The 20,453-nt window shown below is 47.2% G+C and overlaps 1 protein-coding gene across 1 annotated transcript in view; it reads right to left on the reverse strand.

Moving 5' to 3' along the window:
• The window catches only part of DOCK11 (dedicator of cytokinesis 11), a gene marked incomplete at its 5' end in the record, with an annotated part of 63,991 nt that overhangs the window by 23,410 nt on the left and 20,128 nt on the right, over window positions 1–20,453 (reverse strand). Inside the window, 19 exons of the mRNA XM_010151139.1 lie at window positions 114–256; window positions 775–822; window positions 1,327–1,393; window positions 1,517–1,628; window positions 3,673–3,776; window positions 4,079–4,154; window positions 4,857–4,973; window positions 7,746–7,924; window positions 11,554–11,665; window positions 12,062–12,145; window positions 12,607–12,753; window positions 13,131–13,202; window positions 13,766–13,891; window positions 13,969–14,038; window positions 15,921–16,039; window positions 17,452–17,541; window positions 18,762–18,848; window positions 19,287–19,408; window positions 20,073–20,196. Coding sequence (XP_010149441.1) covers window positions 114–256; window positions 775–822; window positions 1,327–1,393; window positions 1,517–1,628; window positions 3,673–3,776; window positions 4,079–4,154; window positions 4,857–4,973; window positions 7,746–7,924; window positions 11,554–11,665; window positions 12,062–12,145; window positions 12,607–12,753; window positions 13,131–13,202; window positions 13,766–13,891; window positions 13,969–14,038; window positions 15,921–16,039; window positions 17,452–17,541; window positions 18,762–18,848; window positions 19,287–19,408; window positions 20,073–20,196 — 1,999 coding nt within the window. The remainder of the gene's footprint in view (window positions 1–113; window positions 257–774; window positions 823–1,326; window positions 1,394–1,516; window positions 1,629–3,672; window positions 3,777–4,078; window positions 4,155–4,856; window positions 4,974–7,745; window positions 7,925–11,553; window positions 11,666–12,061; window positions 12,146–12,606; window positions 12,754–13,130; window positions 13,203–13,765; window positions 13,892–13,968; window positions 14,039–15,920; window positions 16,040–17,451; window positions 17,542–18,761; window positions 18,849–19,286; window positions 19,409–20,072; window positions 20,197–20,453) is intronic.

Consider the following 20,453-nt stretch of genomic DNA (forward strand, 5'->3'; position numbering starts at 1 on the left):
ACTACAGTTCTGCAGTTTTTATCCTGCAGCAGCAAGTGGCAAGCAGAAAATGGCTACATGCAATTTTCAACAGGCTCATACTCCATGGTCCCATCTCGCTCTGCTGTACATACTGTGGTTGAGCGTGAAGGAGGTCTCCAAGCTGCCCAGATGCTGGAGCCGCACCTGCATCCCCCCAGCTCTGCTGCGGAGTGCTGGCATCGTCTGGGATTTTCTATCGGGTCCTGTGTGCTTGGATAACCAGGCATCATGCACCCTGCAAGGGGAAGTGAAGACTGCGGGTTTGGATGAGCAGCAGTGGCCACACCACTACAAGATTACACAAGGGACCAGGATGGAGACCTGGACTTCCTCCAATGCACACATCTGCCTTATCCTGGACAATCCCAGAGGAACTGACCAGGCTACCCTGGTCTCACTTGCACCAGATGGCCCTAGAGCTAATGAAACAGCAGTTCTGCTGCTCTGGGAGCAGAGATGCAACTCGTGTCTCACCTGCAGCCAACTGCGGGGGACACGGCCAACTTGCGCGGGCAGCCAGGAGCGCCTGGGCCTGGGGGTCTCATGCAGGAGCTGGAGGGGAGGGAAGGGGCAGGGTGCTAAGACGAGGGGTCTCTGCTCATGGCATGGCACTGAGCAGAGTCCCGATGACACAGGCTTCCTGCCAGCTTGTGTTTGCCTGGCATAGCTGTGCACGCTCCCTTTCCTGCCTTGGCTGCGGCAGTAAGAACAGGGATGGCCCCCAAACCCGGCCCCGGCCAGAAGATACAATACCTGGCAATATTTCTCTTCCCCACATATCTGAAGTGAAATAAACACACCCTAGAAAGAAAATAAAGCGTGTCTGTTACAGATCCTGCAGATGAGGAATGATCCAAACGTTTCAAACCTGCCCTGTTCTTGTCTGCAGACACACTTCTCATGCATGACGGTTTAGGGTCTGTATTTACAAAAGCTCACACCCTCCGTCTCCAAACCCTATGGAACATCCCTGTCCCCACACGCACCTGTTCCACCAAACCCACTGCAAAGCAGAGGTTGTGCTGTTTATGGCAGGAGGCTGTGCCATAAGCCCTGCTCGCCCACAGGTGGGGGGATACCCCATGCACAGCCTGGCCCGAGCATAGCGCACTGCCACTTCACCTTGCTCCCCCAAAAACACACCTCTTTCTTATCAGAGAGAGGGAAAGCATTTCATTACACTCTTGGCCAGACACCTTTAGGACCACCAGCACCCTGCAAAGCCCACTGCACTCGTGTCTTCTCCTTGCCCAATGCTGCGTGCACAAAGGCACGGTGTTTGAACTGCAGCCTCGCGATACTCACTCCAGAAGCACAAGGACATTGATCAGCTCTTGGGGGGAGAATTTGTTCCAATAAGCTAAAAGGGTATCTGAAAAAAAAGAAAGAAACAGTGCACTGTGTTTTTAAAAAAATAAAAGGTGGCCCTACAGACCAAAAGTGCTGGTGATGGTCTCTTGTCTTTCTGGCTGCTCCCCCGTGAGCCCCCACCAACCTTCAGAGATCATCTTCACAATGTAGAGGTAGCACATCAGGAGCGTCCGGATCTCAAACTGGTCCAGGCGGCTGCAGTGCGACACGCTGCTCCTCGTGGAGCTTCTGCGGATCTAATGGGACATAGATGTGACACACAGGCCAGCGGGAGCATAGGCTGCACCCGAGCAGAGTGTGGGACTAGGCACCACGCAGCACAGGCACAGCAAATCCAACACTGGCTGGATGTGCCAGCATTCCTCCCGTCGCCCCACATCTGCACCCCCCCAGCACCAGCAGTAGAGATGTTTTGGAGACATCTCATCCTTCAGGGTTGCTGCCCATCCAGTGATGGGCCATCTGAAAATCCTGCACACGTGGCCAAATGCTTCTCTGCCCAGAAAGAAGATGTCTGGGCAGAGAATGGTGGCTTATCCAGCAAAACGCGTGGCTGCCCTGCTTTCACCTCCCCTGCTCTCTGCAGCGTCTAAGCTCCCTGGCATTTTTTAAGTCAGATTCTTGTCAAACAAAATAGTTCATTAGCTTTCACTGTGTCAAGCAAGAATCTAACTTTTTGTTAAAAACGTACACTTCTAAACAAAATGTCAGCTATTAAAAGAACAGGAAATTTCAGCTTAAGAAATATTTTTTCTCCGTGATTTTTGGAAGTGTCTCACTGTTCCTCCTACTTAGTGACTTAGGCAATGATAAGTGAAATCCTGCTGGTGAGTCAATCAGTGTGGGAGAGGCTTCGGCATTGTGTTCTGGAAAACACTGGATTTCTAAAGCTTTACCAATGTTTTTTGCATTCTCTGTGCTCACCCTAGCTGTATCCTCCAACAAATGGATACTATTAAGCTCTAAGGAGGACGCTACTCTTAAAGCTGTGCCTCACATGTTTGGAGAGCGATCCCCTGATCTTATTTGTTGTTTATTCTGGGACAGCCTGTGGATATGAGTCATAATAAAAGAGAATTAAACATTCAGTTCAGAGTTGGAGATACAGTGCTATAGCCAGAACTTTGCTGTTGACCATGCCAAACTTATCAAGTCAGCACACAACTCACTCCAGGGGAACAGGCGATAAGCAACGTGTCTGCCTCTGTAGAGCAACGTTGAAGTTGTGCTCCTCCACGTGGCATTGCTTTTAAATGGCTCTGTGGATATTGCATTCCCTAACAGAAAAGCTGTTTTCAGTGAGTCTAAAAAACGTACCTTTGAGGACACAGAAGAGGATGCCCAGCTCTGGGAAAGAGCTGAGCTGCAAAGCAGTAACGCTCTCTACAAACCCTGCCAGGTATTGCTGCCGGGAGGGCCGGAGCATGCGCTCAGAGCTCTGCTGAATATGAACAGTTTGATAGTCAACTGTTTTGCTATACTTGGTCTTGTAGCCTCGTGATTCATGTGGGAGAGCTCGAAAGGCCCTGCCTCTCCTAAGCATGTCAGCACACAGCCAGCAACAGCCCAGATAATCTTTGCCTTGCTTGCTGTAAGGGCCAAAGTTTTAAAAGATGTATCAGCATTTCACGCCAACCCAAGACATTTGGAAAGCGCCTTGAGGAAAACCAGGGGCTGGTCTGCACAAATACCTGATTTCCATGTATGCAATCTGCCAACAAGGAGAGTACACTCTGGCTGAATAGTGGGGTCAGAGCTCTTTGTGGTGTGACCACGGTCACCTTCTGCGAGTTTGGGGCTGTGGTTATTAGCCTGTGCTGATTTTTCTATAAGTACCTCATCTTCCCTTCCGTCAGCAGTCACTGGCAACCTCCCATCATGGTGCTTCGCCTCCCAGCTGCGTGCAGTAACCAGTTCCCAGCATCGTGCACTGGACACTGGCCATGCTGAGACTCATCCATGCACAGGGAGCACGTCTGAGTACGGATAAATGCACCATGGGAGCAGAGATTTTCCCCATGGATTTTGCCTTTAATCTTTGATATATATCTTGTCAAGAGCTACATTTTTGGCTCAGAGATGTATGAAGAGGGAAAGCATACCAGACCCATGAGTCTGATCTCTTCTGTTAAACATGAATCTGTTTGTTTGCAAACAGAGATATTTTAAGTTGGCTTTTGAGAGCGTTACCACAGGGAACTCCTTTTCCCTCCCCCTTATTTAACACAGCCCACAGACTGGTGCAGTGAGCACCGTCCTTTCTAACCCCAGATAAATTACATTTTCGATCTGATCCGGGGAACTGGTTGCCCCCTCTGAGTTCAGGGATCCTTTCGAGTCCTCTCGCTTTATCACATGGCCATTGGGAAATGCTGCTCCGCAGGCTGAAAAAAAGCAAACCCCACAATTAACCCCTTTGCACCAGCACTCCTCAGCGCATCACGGAAAGCCAGCAGAGGATGCGATTCCGACAGCGCAGATGGGGCTTGCCAAAACCCCATGTCAAAAGCTGATTCTCTGTCCGGAAGGACAGCTGGAGTGACATCATGTCCAGGGAAAAGCGTACAAACTCTGAGAGATTGTTTGGCAGATGATTGTTTTAGGTTTTGGGTAATGGGGTTTGGGGGCTGGTAATAGTTCCATTAAAATTAAACGGGAAAATTAACGTTTAGAATAATTAATTTACCTGGATCTTTGTCTGCAATCAGGCTGGATCTATTTGAGGGGGATGCAAAACCACACATGAATTCATCCCTGGATGCCTGTAAAGCAATTTAAGGTTTTTTTGACCAATGGAAGATAACACCTATTCTCTTATAGAAGAAAATATTGAAATAAAAAAAGCAAATTAGAGCAGAAATGCAGATTAAAAAAAAAAAATATCTATTTCCTTACTTCTATAACAAGAAGACAAATGACTTGGGGAAGAGTACAGATAACAGCAAAACATATGAAAGTAACTCATAACAGTTTCTCCCTTTTGTTTTTCATCATTTGAGTTGAAATTTTGAATTGTTTTTATCAAATGTCTTTTTGTTGTTGTTGTTTTGCTCCGAACCTGCAGGGAAGTCTAATCTGCAAGGCCAAGCCTCCCTGGGAGCCACACACAACCTCAGGCCGATGGGTGACTCACCAGAACAGCTGCTGGAGTGTGAGGCTGAGTCCTGTTGCAACTCATTGCATTTGGAGGGACCTCACCTCACAACACTGCACATAGCATAAAGAAACACATTAAATGATAACAAGGAAAAGGGCAGATGTGGTACCAAGCACCGCAGACAGAACAAAGTCACAGGACAAGCCAAATTAAAACAAAGAAGCACATCATGGGGCCGTGGGGAGAATTAAAACACACTCATTTCTGAAGCTGAGCCTGGCTGCAGGCAGTGGAACTTGCACAGGGGGTGTGCGGGGAGAGAAGGAATGAGTAGGAGGGCAAAGAGGCATTGCTGGGCTTTACTCACGGGGCTGGAAGCGGCTGCGCAGGAGTAGAGTGCCTCGCGGCTGGCCACTCGCTGGAGGTTCTCCAGCAGCAGCCCGAACAGTGGCAGGTAGAGCTGGGCTATTTTTGCCTGCTGGTTCTGGAAAAAGATGGAGAGAAAAATGTAGGTAAGAGCCCAGGCTTTCAATGCAGCAAAAAAGGGAAACTCCTGAGACAAAACACATAGAACGATAGAATTGTTTAGGTAGGAAAAGACTTTTAAGATCATCAAGTCAACTATTAACCTAACACTGCCAAATCCTCTACTAAACCATGTCCTGGGACCTCATCCACAGTCTCTCAAATCCCTCCAGGGGTGGTGCCTCCACCACCTTCTTGGGCAGCCCCTTCCAATGCCTAACAGCCCTTCCCGTGAAGATATTTTTCCTAATATCCAAGCTAAACCTCCCCTGGCACAACTTGAGGCCGTTTCCTCTTGTCCTATCACTTGTCACTTGCGAGATGAGACCGACCCCCTCTCTCTGCACCCTCCTTTCAGGGAGTTGTAGGGAGTGATAAGGTCTCCCCTGAGCCTCCTCTTCTCCAGGCTGAACCCCCCCAGCTCCCTCAGCCACTCCTCACAGGAATTGTGCTCCAGACCCTTCTCCAGCTCTGTTCCCTTCTCTGGACATGCTCTATATACATGTGTATGTGTGTATATATATATATTTACACATTGTATATGGTGTCTGAGGACATGGGTTGGTTTCGCTTCTCCTCTCCACTTCCAGAGCTGCCAGGCAGATTATTAACCTTCTCGCAGCAAGCTTCGGGGACTCAGGAATTTTAGGGGCTGAATAAACACTCCCAGTCATACAGGATGTGTAACAAACTAAATCCCGGATTTCCTAACTCTTTAACTTGCACTTCACTCGCACAGCTTGATTTTCAAGTGCAACACACAGGAGTTGCAACACCCAAAAACCCCATTTGCTCCTCGCCTGGTGCTGGCTATTGCTTCCAGTCAGGAATTCTCCACAGCAAATGCTTCTAGTAAAAACAGCTGGTAGGAATAGATTAATTTGGATTAACTGATACAGATGAAAAAGTGTCTGGTTAATGTTTTCTAAATGCAGGGCTCTTTTACATCCAATTCTTTTTTGTTAAAAAGGTATTATTCTGGATTTGATAGAAAAGTTAAAAAAAAAGAAATGTAAGGCTTGTGAATTGAATAGCAGATTTTAACTGATACAAGAATCTAACTTTTTCTTCTGATTCAGTAGGACAAAAGAGAAAAGAAATTAAAAAATGGCCATGGGTTGAGAAAACCCCCTCCGAGCCACTGATGGAGCCAAGGTTTCCTTAGTCAGAGGGAGACTGCAGCCAACAGACCCTGCCATGCTCAGCCTGCCCCGTCCGTGACATGATTTTTTGCTTTGGTGTCTCGGGACACCAGATGAGCATCCTGCCCTGGCTCCAGGCAGTTTCCTGGTCACGCAGCCCAGAGCACAACGCACGTACAAAAATCCAGCAGGACAATTTTAAGACGGGTGATGTTTTTGAGGAGGCAGGGAGAGTGCTGCATGCCGAGGGGGCTAACAGCTCCCGAATTAGTGTCAGGGTTTGCAGGCACCCAGAAGAGCAGAAACAGACTGCCTGTGACCCAGCCTTGGCAGAGAGCTGGCACATCTCTCCTCAGATATCAGGTCTTGCCAACAACCGTGGGCTGCAGTTCTGTTTCCAGGCTGTCCAAGTCTCCAGGGACCGTCGCTGCAGAGGGAAGCATGCCCACCTCCTGCTTAGCCCTTCCAAACAGGCAGGGAAAGGAGAGGAGAGGCTCTGGGTCCATGCACAGCACAGGAGCCCTGGGCACATTTGGGTCACTTCTCCCACCCTTCATGCCCAGGAGGGCTAACCATATTCCCAGAAAAAATCAGGAATGCAGCACACCAGGAGCAATTCAAGGAGCTAAAACTCTAAACAGAGGCATGTTTTCAGCCTAGAGCAAGGACAGGTAGTGTCCACACAGGTAGCTGGGCACTGCCAAGGACATATGGGTCAGCAGGGAGCAGCATCAGGAAAGAAAACAAGCCTGTCTCCAGGCTCTTTCAGCGATACCACAGGCTGAGCCTCTGACGAAGCAAGCAGAAAGCTACCTAGCAGAAATCCAGCATCTCAAGGGTACTGGGAGAGGACTTTTTACAAGAGCCTGTAGTGATAGAACAAGGGGTAATGGGTATAAATTGAAATCAGGGAGGTTTAGATTAGATGTCAGGAAGAAATTCTTCACAGAGAGGGTGGTGAGGCACTGGAACAGGTTGCCCAGAGATGTTGTGGATGACCCATCCCTGGATGTCTTCAAGGCCAGGCTGGATGTGGCTTTGAGCAACCTGGTCTAGTGGAAGGTGTCCCTGCCCATGGCAGGGGGGTTGGAACTAGATGATCTTTAAGGTCCCTTCCAACCCTAACCATTCTATGATTCTGAGAATCCACAGATCCTCGCCTCTGATTCACTAATTAGTAAAACATGCAGCTGACTTGTAACAGACATCAGTCCTGTTTCCTAATTATAGTATATTAGTGCAGGATATTAATTTAAGCCCAAGACCAGAACATTGATGTTGCTTAATTTTGTTGAGCAGCCTCTTGGCTAACGACACTCTCAAGTTCCTTAATGGCTCAGGGCTTTATTATCTAAATACTCAGCATGAATAAGAACACTGCAGTTATCTGACTGCATTGTTTGTGTTCCTAGATTATTTCTCAGAGCTTTTACTGTTTTGCAATAACTATCAGTTATTTACAACAGTTTCCTAAAAAGTAATGAGAATACCCTTACCCTTGGTGCCCCATGCAAGATATAAAACTCTGACGTGTGTTTTTTCCTAAAATTCAAGAACATTACATTTAAAAGCCAACAAAAATACCTGACCTTGTGCTGGTATCTGTTGTCGAAGGCATGCTTTATCAAGAGATTTTTTAAGACTGAGATGGCTGTATATCTGATATCGTAGTTGTCCTGCAAGGCAACAGAGGCTTCTCTGAGAAGCATCCCCACCAGGAAATGGTGCCTGCAATATTCATCAGTTAAACTGTATTCGAGATTTACATCTGAAAGAAACAACAAGGCAATGGTTAAGGGAACTGTTTGGAGGATCTGTTCAGAGCAAGACATGATGGTCAAGTAAGCCAAAACAGTCTGTGAGCAAGGTTCATCTCCCTCTCTCCTAGAGTGCAATGATCTTTTAATAAAGCCTGAACTAGCTACAGTTTTCTCCACCACAGAGTTAAGTCATAACAAAGAACTTGGCATCTTCCAGCTCAGGCTAAGCATTAAATTCAGCCCTCACTGTTTCAGCAGTAGCTATATGATGGATTTCTGCAGTGTGATGCTTTGCAAACCTTAGTGCTAAGAACAGTAATTTGTAAAGTCAGAGATGGATGAAAGGGGGAAAGACAGCATGGAGTACTGCCTGGGAGCTGCTTTGGTCCTGACTGTGGCTGATCTTGTAAATCCCCCACCTACCCAGGCAGCACGGGTGCTAGCCTCCACGGAGCAGCTACGAGGGTGGTAACGAGCAGTGGAGATGGTGTGTTTGTCATGGTCCCCCAGCCCCAGCAGTGCCATCTCTGCAGCTTGTTCTACAGCCTCTGTGAAATCAGCATTTGACCTCGCAAGGTTGGAAAGCAGAGAAAAGGCAAATACACCTTCTGGGATGAGGGATGCAAACAAGGACATGGTGCCAAGTGACTACTACTGCAATCTCCAGCAGTTTACACAGCTGAGCTTTCCAGCCCCACTGCAGGGACCAGGAAGCCAGGGCAGGGCTCCAGGCAACTGCTTGCCAGAAACTGAGAGACTCCCTTAGCTTCCCACCAGCAGATAGTGAACACCGCTCCTTAAAAGCTGCTCTGACTGCCAGCAGAAAGGCAGCTCAGTACCCAATCACCCTGGGTAACTGGTACCCTGCATCTCACACTGATTCTGGCTATATACTGTGATCAATGGAGCAGCTGCTCCAAGGATAAGGCATCATTTCCACTGACTTGCCTGGATAATGCTGCAGAGGAGCGACAGAGACACAGATTTCAGTGCGGGTGCGTGTGCACTCGGGTGGCCACAAATGACCTTGCCCTGACACCGTTATCTCTGTCAGGCAACCCACATGCCTAATCAGAGCTGTGACAGGCACCATTTGACTGTTGCATTATGACACTAAGCCTCCCAGAAGGATAACCCCGATGCTGTGCGTTCTTCGCCCAAAGGGTACAAAATGCTGTCTGCTCAGCTCAGTTTTGGGTTTTTTTTTAAAAACCCCATAAGTGTGAAAGTTTTTCTGTGGTAAGGCAGATGCATAAACACAGCTTTGAAAATCCCAGTCAAAGAGTTCCAACACCTCTGTGGCTGCAAAAGATATTTTTAAGTTTGTTGATTCATAAGCAGCATTTACTGGTTTGTGAAAGTCTGATTCAGAGGAAAGAGAAAACAATCTGGAGCATTATTTAGCCTTCACTGTTAGTCATGTTAGCAAATGCCGAAGTGTCACACATCATAGTTATTTCATTAGTTGGTTGCAAGCTAATTGATTGGAAGCTGCATATTTCATTTGACATTAGAGGATTAAGTGGTCTCAGCTGGACCTACCTACTGAAGTGAACCGTTCCACAGCAAATGTAAAAAAATCTAATTCATGTGTAAAAAGAAAAGGAACAAATAAAAAACCAGCAAAAATAAACAGGAATAAGTAATGCTCTAAATCTTGGAGAAATAGGACAGTATGCCACGTTTTAATATTATTTGTATGACTATTGCTTAACTCCCAGCTTCTGTCAATCTCTGGGGTTCTTTGCTATCACAAGATTGCAAAAACAATTCTATGCTGTGAGTTGTGAGGGCAAACTGGGGGGTTACAGACCAGCAACCAGCTGTATTAGCTGAGACGTTCAGAGAAACTGCTCCAAGATGCAGCTCTCCAACTCAACAGGATGTGGTCACAGGGATGTGCTCTGCTGCAGGCCTGTCTGCACCAGCTTCTGCTGCAGAAGACCTCTTTATCCACTTTCCTAGGGGCTATTCCTCCTTTTCCCAGAAACTGAGAAGTACAGGGCAAGGCATGTCCCTTCTCTTCATTCAAATAAGCTGATAAAGAGGTGCAACGTGCCAGCAGGATACCTCCTTGGTGATGTGCACGTCGTGCTTCCCCATCTCTGAGCCTGATGTCCCCCGTAATCACAGGTCTATCCATAAAACCAGACTATGTGCAGAGGCTGGCAGAGCACAGGCACCACTGCAAAGGTGCTTCTGCTACCTGAGGACAGGCTGCGCCACTGGCAAGATTGTGTGTGAATGACAACTGCTACCACTCTTTTAAAATATGTATTTTAAAAGTAAAACCTCAGCTGGTACGTCCTAGTCACAGTAAAACAGAGGAGGGAAGATGAGCTGCTCTTACAGCTTCTCTATTTAACCACCGCAAATGTAGTTGTGAATGTTAACCAAGAAAGAGCATCCATATGTTATCATGCTCCTAATAAGCAACGGGGATTGTGGTTGTGTGTTTTTCTCTTTCTCAGCCATTTCTAGCAGTGTGTTTTGTTAAACTATGCCAAGCAAGTATCCAAACTGATGTAAGAGATTAGCATCTGGTCCAGAAAGCTCTGAGCGGTCAGAAACATACCAAAACACGGGAAACTTCACTGTTACTGATGCTTCTGCCACCTGGATGTGTGTGGAACCACTTTGGGATTTGTCTGGCTGAGGCACAACTAAACCATCCCCTTGGCCTCCACCAGAATACGTCATAGAATCATAAACCCACTGGGCTTTCACATGGGGGAATCCCAAACGTCACTCTCCTCCCCGGTACTGGCCTTGCCAGGCTATTAGCACCCAAGCCTGGCAATCTTTACTGTATTTACCTACCAGAGGTAGGAAATCAGGATGCAGAGAGAATGAGGCTATGTCTCTAGCAATCTCAGGAGGCCGGCAAGGCTGCTGGGCTCAGTGCTGTGTGTCTGCGCTGTCATCAATCGCACAGCTGCAGCCACCCATGCTTGCACCGTGCCTCAGCTCAGCCCCTTGCAAACCCCGTCTGCCCCGTGGTGAGCAGCATGAGGACCAAAGGGGACGTGGTGTGACAGCAAGAGCAGCTTGGATACACGTAGGTGCCACAGTCACTATGCCCTTGGTAGGCACCAAGGGTTGGCAATGGCCTAATGTTCTCTGCTGGCTGCCTTCAGCCCAGGTTCGAGTACAAGCTTGCATGCATTGTGCACTGCTACTCGTGCTCAGAACAAAAGCAGAAGGTAATGTAAATCACCTTCTTGTGGCCACAAAGAGAGCTGGCAGTGGAGCAGTGAATTCAACCTGTTCTTCTGTACCTCCATTCCCTACAGCACCAATCAATGAGACACTTATTTCTTAGAGGAGGCTGACATTCGTGGGAAGGAAAGATTACACTTGCACTATTTGTGTCTTTGTTGAAGCAGAGGCAATTTCCTACAGAAACCATTAGCCCCATGCAAACTTAAACATAGGAATTACTGAAAAGACCGATTGCATACCATTCTGGAGCAAAATGATGTCAACCTGCCAGAACAACATCTTTTCCTGATGTCAGTGTAAATCAGGCTAACCAGGATATCAATTTCCTTGACACCAGATCAAATTCCATCTGTTCAGAAGCCATCAAGAATAATACATTATAGCTCTCTAGCCAGTCTCTTGGGAAAGCACATACCTTGAACTCTTTGCAGCTTGGGTTTGGAAAAGGTCATTGGTAAGTTCAGAGGAATGTAGTGCTCATGATTGCAAATTGTTTGAAGAAATTCAAACTTGTATTCAACAAGCAGCTGAGAAAAAAAAAAAAAGACAAGTACAAACTATGTTTTCAGCCTGATTAATTTACTTCCAGTTCAACGTGTTTGTTGCCCAAGGATTGGGGAATCTAAGTAGCATTTTGTGAAACTCAGTAATGACAGAAAAATTTGAGTGTTGTTCCCTCTAAGTGTCTGTGCATGCGGCTGCCACTTGGGGCTTCTTTACCGTTTTCACCTGGACTATTGACCAACCTCTCCTTTAGTTCTGACTCTTCGCATACAGGCTCTCGGCCCAGACTAAGAGGACTTTGCCTCCAGAAGAGGAACAGGACGAGTGTCTAAAAAGCCTCCAAGAGTCGTACAAAATAATCACTGACTGACATAGATGCAGACAACTGCAAAACACCTTTCAAGAAATATACAGCTTACCTTAGGGTCTTTTGGGCTGAATCCAGAAATGTAATCATTTATCAAGTTAAAAACAAATCCTCTGTCCATGAAGGTCAAACAACGCTGGAGAAAAAATAACCATGTGACCAATCATTAAAAATAAAAGCAATCAGCCTAAATCGTCTCCATACTACTGTCCCGCCAGAAGCCAGATTTGATCCTCTGGGCTGCTGCTGACTTTCCAAAACATACGTGATTCTGTTTCTCTGAAATTATTTGGATGACCTCACTTAAGTCTCCAGTGGACAACAGAAATATTTAAAATGAGAGCACACATATTTCCTCTCAGTTTTGAACAGCTGCTAGGCATGACTGAAAACCTTAGATAACATATAGGCTATCATAGTCTCTCTCTTGGAAAGAGAAGTTTCTTTCCTAGGAAAGACAATCCCCTCCAGCCTTTTCATCATTGACAAAACCAAAGAAATTATAAAGTAAACCCACATTTGTTTGCTTATTTCTAATTGTTTGGGGGTTCTTTTTTTTTCTGATAAAAACCTGAAAGAAGGAAAGAATCTGCTGACCTTCAGGAAGTTAGCCAAGCTGAAGTTGACATTCCTGGACTCTTCAGGGATTTCGTTGTAGCGAATGGTCACGTGAGGAATGATGGCGAGCAGCAGCGAATGCAGGGCGTGCTGGTAAGAGTCGGGGAACCGCTGGCCTCTGGGTAGCTGAAACCAAAAGCATGTCCCACACTCAGTGCTGCAAGCCAGCAGCTGGGGAGAACTGAGCGCAGGCACAAGTTCTCTTTAGCATTTGTTTGTGTTGTTTCCTAATAAAACATTGGCACAAAGAAAGCACTGGCTGAAATGGCAGTAGCTAAAAACAGAAAGGGAGGCTGCACGAGATCTGGAATTTTTAAACTGCAACTGAGAGTGAAAAGGGGAAGAAGGAAAAAGTAGTGGGAAAAAAAGGAAAGATCCGGCTAGCTGTTCAGCTTGTCAGGGTTCTTTAAAATAAAGAGTTACATAGTTTTCCAGAAAAACTTCTGAAGGAGAGTTTGTTTGTGATGGCTCTGTAATGCAGCATCGACCATACTAATTTTTACCTTGATTTTGTTTTCCTCCAGTAAGTACATCGCCATTGACTTCGCCAGTGCTTCAAAGAAAAACCACGAGTGCTAGAATGAACAAAGAATACTATTATTTTCCTCAGCAGAACTGAATACATTTGACTATGTGGGGAAGCAGCCGTGTGGGAGGGAGACCTCACGCCCAAATGACATTTTGTTAGCCCAGCTGTGCTTGCCCAGCTAGCTTGGCATGGGTGCCTTTGCTACCTGTAGGAGTTCTGCCAGTCTGGGGGAGGGAAGAGCTCCATCCCCTCTGTACCCCCATGCACCCTACAAGAAGCCAGCAGTTTGGGGTGCAAGTCTTGCAAAGGCCCATAAAGGCAGAAACTCAACCTGCTTCCTGTGAGTCACCTCTCACATGTGGCTTGAAGAAAATAGGTAAAACTGGCAAGATGAAAAGCCCTCTGCTGTGTCCTGCCATGAACCTTAACACAGCCAGGTTCCTTGCAAGAATTCATCTCTGTTGTAAGGGGAGAACCTCCAGGATGTGGATGCTGCCCTGGTAGCTTTGTTCTTGTGGTGGGTTTGGATGGGTGAAGTTGTTGGGCTTTATACCAGATCCCCTCCTCCTCCCCTCTACCCTTGGTAGCCAAGTACTGCCAATACTTCACCTTGAGTAGCTTATTGATGGCTAGAAAATCTGCAGACTGCTTCAAGATTGTGGCCATGGAAAGGACCAGGATTTCATGGGTCATCTTTGCCTGTGTGACACTGGGTTTCTCAGCTCGAAAGACGTACTGAGGGAAGAGGAACAGTGTCAGCGGCATGCCTGCTCCCAGGAGGGGGTTTTGCAGAGCGGTGTGTCATGACTGACCTTTATGAAGGAGCGCAAGTAATGGTCTAGACCTTCTTCATGGCACTTGGACACGATGTGCAGAAGAACCCTGAGGAGAAATGTGGTTTGTGTTCAGCACGCAATGCGAGGGCAAGTTCCTCCAGCTCAGTAAAGCAGACACCATCCTGCTCAGCCACAAAAGCCTCACCACTGGCATGGCCTCATTTGCAGAGAGCCAGTACTTGCAGGCTAGTACCCCTCACAGCTCCTGAGGCTGCACCACCCCAGACACACCACAGCCCCTTGACAAAGCACTCAGAGATGAGGTGGCCAAAGCCTCTCATCCACTTCAGTGCTGGGCCAGGTGTTGCCAAGACCAGCTGCCTTCAGTGCTCGAGGCTCCCTGCACAAAGGAGGTAAAGTGGAGCATTTCTCTGTGGGACATACCCTATCCTTTGGCCTCTGTGCATGCCAGCATTAAAGCCTGCAGCTACTTAAATTCACATTGCAGTGAGCATTAGGCACCTGAACAATGCTCAGGTGTTAGGTAAGTCGAAAACAAAAATATTAAGTTCATCTGCTCTGCACGCAGTTCTCTGGCTGTATATATAGACTGCTATATGGAGAGCAAGCCCACTTGCCCCTCCTGCACACGCTACAGATTCATCCACACTATAATGCTTATTATGTGTTAAGTCTACCCTCACTGGGAGCCCTTTCCTAATGATAATACCAGTGATGATGAACAACTATTCTACTACATCACGTCTGCAAAATGAACACTAAAACCTCACAGAATCTCTGCTGAGAAGCAGGGGAAAAATTCTCCATTGTTATTATACTGATACCTTCCTGCATCCCCTTAACTTATGAATTCTGAATTTACATCATAGGCTTCTTGTTACATGCACTGGATTATTCCTGGGCTGTTGCCTTGCAGTTCACTGGGGACAGGCAGACCCTGGAGGACATGCCAGCCCTCTGGAAGCACTCCAGGCAGTTGATGAAGGCAGCAAGTGCCTGGTTTCCCCAGCCAACTTTGGGGATTTACATTCCAGCCACAGGGAACAACAAACTATTGCACATTGTCCCAGACCCCACAGGCCAAACCACAGGGAGGAGTTTACAAGCCATTTATCAGATAAAGTGGGTTTTAAATTTCACTCTGAATGTCTGGATGAGAAAACTGTGGTCATTAAACAGAAAGCTTAGTGACAAACTGGAAAACATCAGGCCAAGCTTTGATAAAATTTCTGGAAGGGAAGGTGGGAGCTGGTCACTCAGCGAGTAGCCAGGGTGCCTGTCCTTGCCCTCTGCTGATGCAAGCAGGGTGGGATTACGGGGCTCTGCAGGGTGGGATTATGGTGCTCTGCAGGGTGGGATTACGGTGCTGTGCACTGCACAGTGCCCTGCCTCACATGGGGCAGGACTGTGACTGCAATGGGCCCCACGTCCCTGGGGGACCAGGTCTCAGGCCCCACATCCCTGGGGGACAGCTCAGGCCCCGACCTCTGGTTTCACGGGAGCGAGATGCTTGTGGTACAAGGATGCACGGTACCTCCCGGAGCCAGAGGAAGATCTCCATGGAGTGGCTGTACCTCATCCATGAGTTTAGGGGTGTCTGGCCAGGGCCAGGCAGGGGCCCTGCTCCCTGCAGGCCCTGCGCAAGGCAGCAAACTCGGGGACCAGGCCCTGGTCGGTGCTGCCCTCTTGGGGCTGCAGGCGTGGCCCAGCACTGCTAACCCAGCAAAACCTTTTTCTTTTGAACAACGAAAGAGGAGTAGCTTTAAAATACCGCGTTCTTCCCCTCACAGCTCCCAGGACAGAAGCCCCACGCCACCCAGACGTGCCCGGAGAAGGCAGCAGCCGGTATTTCACAGCACAGCTGCCACTTCACACCCTGGACTGGGAAACCACACCCTGCTCTGCACCGCAGTTTGTGGCTTTTTGTTTGTAACTGAAGAAAACCGTATGGTTTACCAGACACTCACATGGTGCAGTTGACAGCTACTTCATCTTCCTGGGTCACATTTGTAAGGACTCTAAATAGTTGCATAAGAATTACAGGTAGAAACTGAATCATTACTTGGATCTCCATGGCGTGCAAACACTAAAACAAATGTTCAAAACACAGACACTTTTAGTTCGACATTTTGCAGATGTTAAATGTTTATAGTCCACAGACATTTCTGTGGCAATAGGACAGGCATTAGCAGATGTGTCAGGGTGTGGGCTTCGGCCTGCCAGAGGCCAGGAGGACTTGGACCCATAGCAGCACTTACTGCCTGCCTCCCAGCTGACCGATCCCAGCTGCGTGCCTTTGGGGAGCTCCATGAATCACTCATAGCAGGTATTAATCCTCCTCTCAGATGTGCCCAGGCAGCTATGACTTAATTAGAGGCCACATGCTATGATTTGACCCCAATAACCCAGAATTTAAGGCTGAAGTTTCTCATCACTTGAGATAATTTTTTTGCGGTGACTAAGTCCCATTTTCACAAATCCCTTTGGAGCATGGAAACACGATGACTTGCATTGAGACTTTTCTCCAAAGGGCATAGCTTGCTGTTAGAAATAATAGGATTTAAGTGACTCGGTGAAGGTCAAGATCATCCAGTGCATACATCCTCCACCCATCTCATAGACCTCTTCTGCCTGAATCTCACAATACGAGTCTAGGAAAGACAGTGCACTTCATTTTCAGTTTTCAAACCTGCAAATATAATGAAAGGGTCTTAAATCTGTGTTTAGGTATTTAAATTACTGAAGAGTGATGTGTTGGTGGTAAGAAGCCCTCACTTGGCACTTAGCATGTAAATGTCTCCCTGCCTGCAGCGAGGTCGCTGTGGCTTGGCAGGGCTGGGACCTTTGATGAAATTCTCACAAGACAACTGTTCTTTTAGTGCTTGGCTTCAAAACCTGCCATTATTTCTGTTTCTTAAAATATTTATAGGTTATCTGAAACACACTCAGTAACTTTGTGATGATAAATCCCCACCACTGGAAGTGGAGCTGTTGCTAGGGCAGCACTCTCAAAAACAGGCAGTTATGGAAGGAGAGTAAGCAGCCAAGAAATATAGTCCCTGCAGAAGCCTTTGCTGGACCTGCTCCGAGGCCCTTACTAATGCTGCAGTGATTGCCAGAAAGCTGGCTCTAGGTCACAGGTCATCTGTGATCAGATTTAACTGACCAATAATCTCACAGATCTTTTCCAGCCTGAAAAAAAAAATCCTGTTTTCAATGGATAATCCTGAAAACAAGGAATTGTGCTACAGTTTAAAGGTTTGAATCATATCTAGGGCGGCAGAGGAGTTGTGCATGAGCCCAGCGGGAGGGCTTGCCATGGGCACGGCAGAGCGATGCAGCATGCAGACAGCTGTGTCAGTAAGCAAAGGTGAGGATATTGCACAGTGCCCCGGTCCCAGCGCTGCAGCGAGTGCGTGTTCCTGCAGGGCAGGGCTCTGGGTGTTTACTGATGGTCCGTAAAAACACAAACAAAGCCCACCAACAGGCACTGTTCACCTTTAGGTATTTAACAAGCTCTCCTGGGACTTCCTTAGCTCCCGCCTGAACCAGCTGGCAGTACTGGAAGAATTTGTGCAAGTGCATGTCCTGGAAAAGAAGAAAAACAAGCTCAGTGCAGCAGCCTCAGTATTTGGCAACCCCTACCCTGCAGCATACACCCAAAAATCTGGCAGTGGGCTATGTCCCTAGCCAGTCCCGTGTCACTACCAGTGGCACTTTTGGTCCACAGCTGCCATATCCCAGGACTACAGTACTGCTCCCTGCCTTTTCCAATGTGTCCAGCCACTCCCCATCCCTGGCTCCCAACTAATGTCGAGATTAGGCACAAAACAGCCAGCAGTGTTAAAATTGTCCTATAGTTGCACTACTCTGAGCCCCAGTCCGTGTCCAACAGTGGCTAGCAGACCTCGGGGCCCTCCTCCAGCTGCAACTCTTCGAGACTGTCATTAGCCTCACCAACCTCCTGTCTGTTCATCTGGGTCAGACTCTCCTTCCTGTTCCTCTCCCTCCTTCTCCAAGGTTAAATTTAATTACCTTGGTTATTTAACCCTGTAAAAGCATCTGAGAATGTAATTTGGTGGAGAGTGGAATTACTGTGCTGCTCTCAGTGCTGTACAGAACCAGCAAGAGCCTAAAATAAGTTTAGATGATGCTGAAAGTGAGTTGCTGTAAATAAGTGTAGCTCATTACATCCAGCATGGGACAACAAGCCCTGCCAAGGGCTTTTCCCTATGAGCAGTGCTGACAGGAGGTGCCTCAGAGCATGTGGCGGGGATCTTTGCTGCACATCACAAGAAGCTTGGGGAAATCCATCACCACCATCAGATGGTGGAACACACGAGGACTTGGTAAAACTGCCTGAACTGGTTTCAAAGGGAAATCAGGGCATTGTTTCCTTGTGTATTCTGTCATCAGAAAACAGGGGTTTATGTCTGGTTTTTGGGTTGTGTGTGGGTTTTTTGTTGTTGCTTTTTTTTGTTTGTTTGTTTTTTCTTTAAACTCAACGAATAGTCTAATATCTGGGGGAACGTCCCATTTCCACCAGCTGTTCTCTCTTGCCTCATTGAAGCAGACCATTTGCTCAAACGTTTCCTTGGTCCTTCCTGTTACAGTGCAAGCGGCCAAGAAAACATGAGCCTCTCCCTAGGCTCATTCACTCACACAACTGTCCCATCACAGCTGGACAAAGGAGCAGAGCCCTGCAAGTAATCCCAAACCTGCTGCCAATGGCATAGCAGTCGTAGAGCTACAGCAATCACTTCCTCTGCATGTGTTGTAAGTCTTTAAGAACGAGGTGCTCGACTTACCTGGGTGTAAATGGTTGAATCCAAATGGATTCTGATTTTAAACAGTGGCTTTGCTCCATCCACCCACTTTGCGTCCACGCTGGGCTGCTGTGAACAGACAACATTGAAGTACTTGGTTTCAGACTGTGGTGAGACGGTGGCTCAGTGCAGGCAAACACCTGGTCTGAAGGTACGGGTTGGGGTGGAAAAATGGGGCCCCTCCAGTGCCAACACCAGCAACCTGACGGCAGCCATGGCGTGGAAAAGGCATCCCCACAAGAACGTGCACAGAGAGCACGTGCCTACACTCCTTCTCTGCACCACATGCAGAGCAAATATTCCCTGCAACCTATATAGCCATGGAAAGTGGAATTAGAAGTGTCACATCTGCCACCCCTAAGAACCTTAAGCTTTGGGGGCTGCCCTGCAGTAGGGATCTTTCCAGCTGAGCAGAGCACAAACACAAGCCCAGAACTTACAGTGGTAACAAAAGCGCAGATTTCCTCTTCCCTTTACGTTTAAGTCCATTTTAAGTAGCCTTCTTACCCTTCGTGACTCTGTGTCCCCGTGACCCAGGTAGCCAGGTGGAAGGTTGGATGAAACCGGCAAATGCCGCTCCAGGGTGACAATCCGTCCATCCTTCAGCAATGGGACCCAGGCATATCCCACTGCGGAGGCAACCAGAGGACAGAGTTAGCAGACACACAGTAATACATGTTTAACTCAAGCTCCAAAAAAAGCTGTGTCTCACCCTGAGAAAATCCAGCTTGCAGTTGTGCAAGTGGCTTCAGCGAGGATGAGATCAACCATGCCAGCCTTGTTAAAGCACATTTTACCCAGCGACTCAGTGAATGAAATTCAGACACAGTTCAACCAAGACCAGGAGCAGGTTGGAGGGTCCGAAATGGTGTGCGAGTCTTGTGCATCGTAAGAAGGGTCCTTCAGTCAGCCAAGGACAGGCTGAATGGAGAGGCATCCCAACCAGTGGGACTTGGGTGCGCTCAGTCTCTTACACATGCCTAGTGTTGGTAGGATCAGCCCCAAGGCCCTGATCTTCCATCAAGTTCTTGGTGGTGACTTGACTGATATTCATAGAAGCCAAGTCAAGAACACGCAGAAATAACTGTCAGATTGCAGCAAATTTTGGGCTTTAGTATATACTAAAACCACTGTGTTTCGTTCCAGTTTAGACCTATGATTTGTATTAGGTTGCTTTCAAAAAGGAAAATTCAGATAGGCTAGTATTTTAATCAAATATTTTCTCATGTCCCTATACTACTTTTATCTGTGACTCTTGCACTCCAACAGAATTAATTAAAGCAGTGAACATACCTTGAGTTTCAACGGTGTCCTGTTTTTTCGATGTTGCCTTTGTATTAATTTCACAGCTGACATGATAGAAGGTGAAAAGCAAATGATGCTTTTGATGGAGGTGAATTGGAAGCTCAATTTTAATCTAAAATGATATCATGATAGGTAAGACTGTATTTTTAATTGTGGAGTAATAGTTTAAGTTCCATTTTATTTCACAAATGCTATGTTGTATGCAGTTACATAAGACACATTCTTGCCCATCTTAAATAACTCCTGGCTAACATTTTCATCACATTTGCACATTACTTATTAATGGGGGTATGTGATTGGAGTGCACAAAGCGTGACAGTAAAGACAGCAGAAAACAAACTGGCATTAAAAATTGACAAAGTCTCTAGC

This window comes from Eurypyga helias, unplaced genomic scaffold, assembly GCF_000690775.1.
Source record: "Eurypyga helias isolate BGI_N326 unplaced genomic scaffold, ASM69077v1 scaffold31654, whole genome shotgun sequence".
Taxonomy (NCBI): domain Eukaryota; kingdom Metazoa; phylum Chordata; class Aves; order Eurypygiformes; family Eurypygidae; genus Eurypyga; species Eurypyga helias.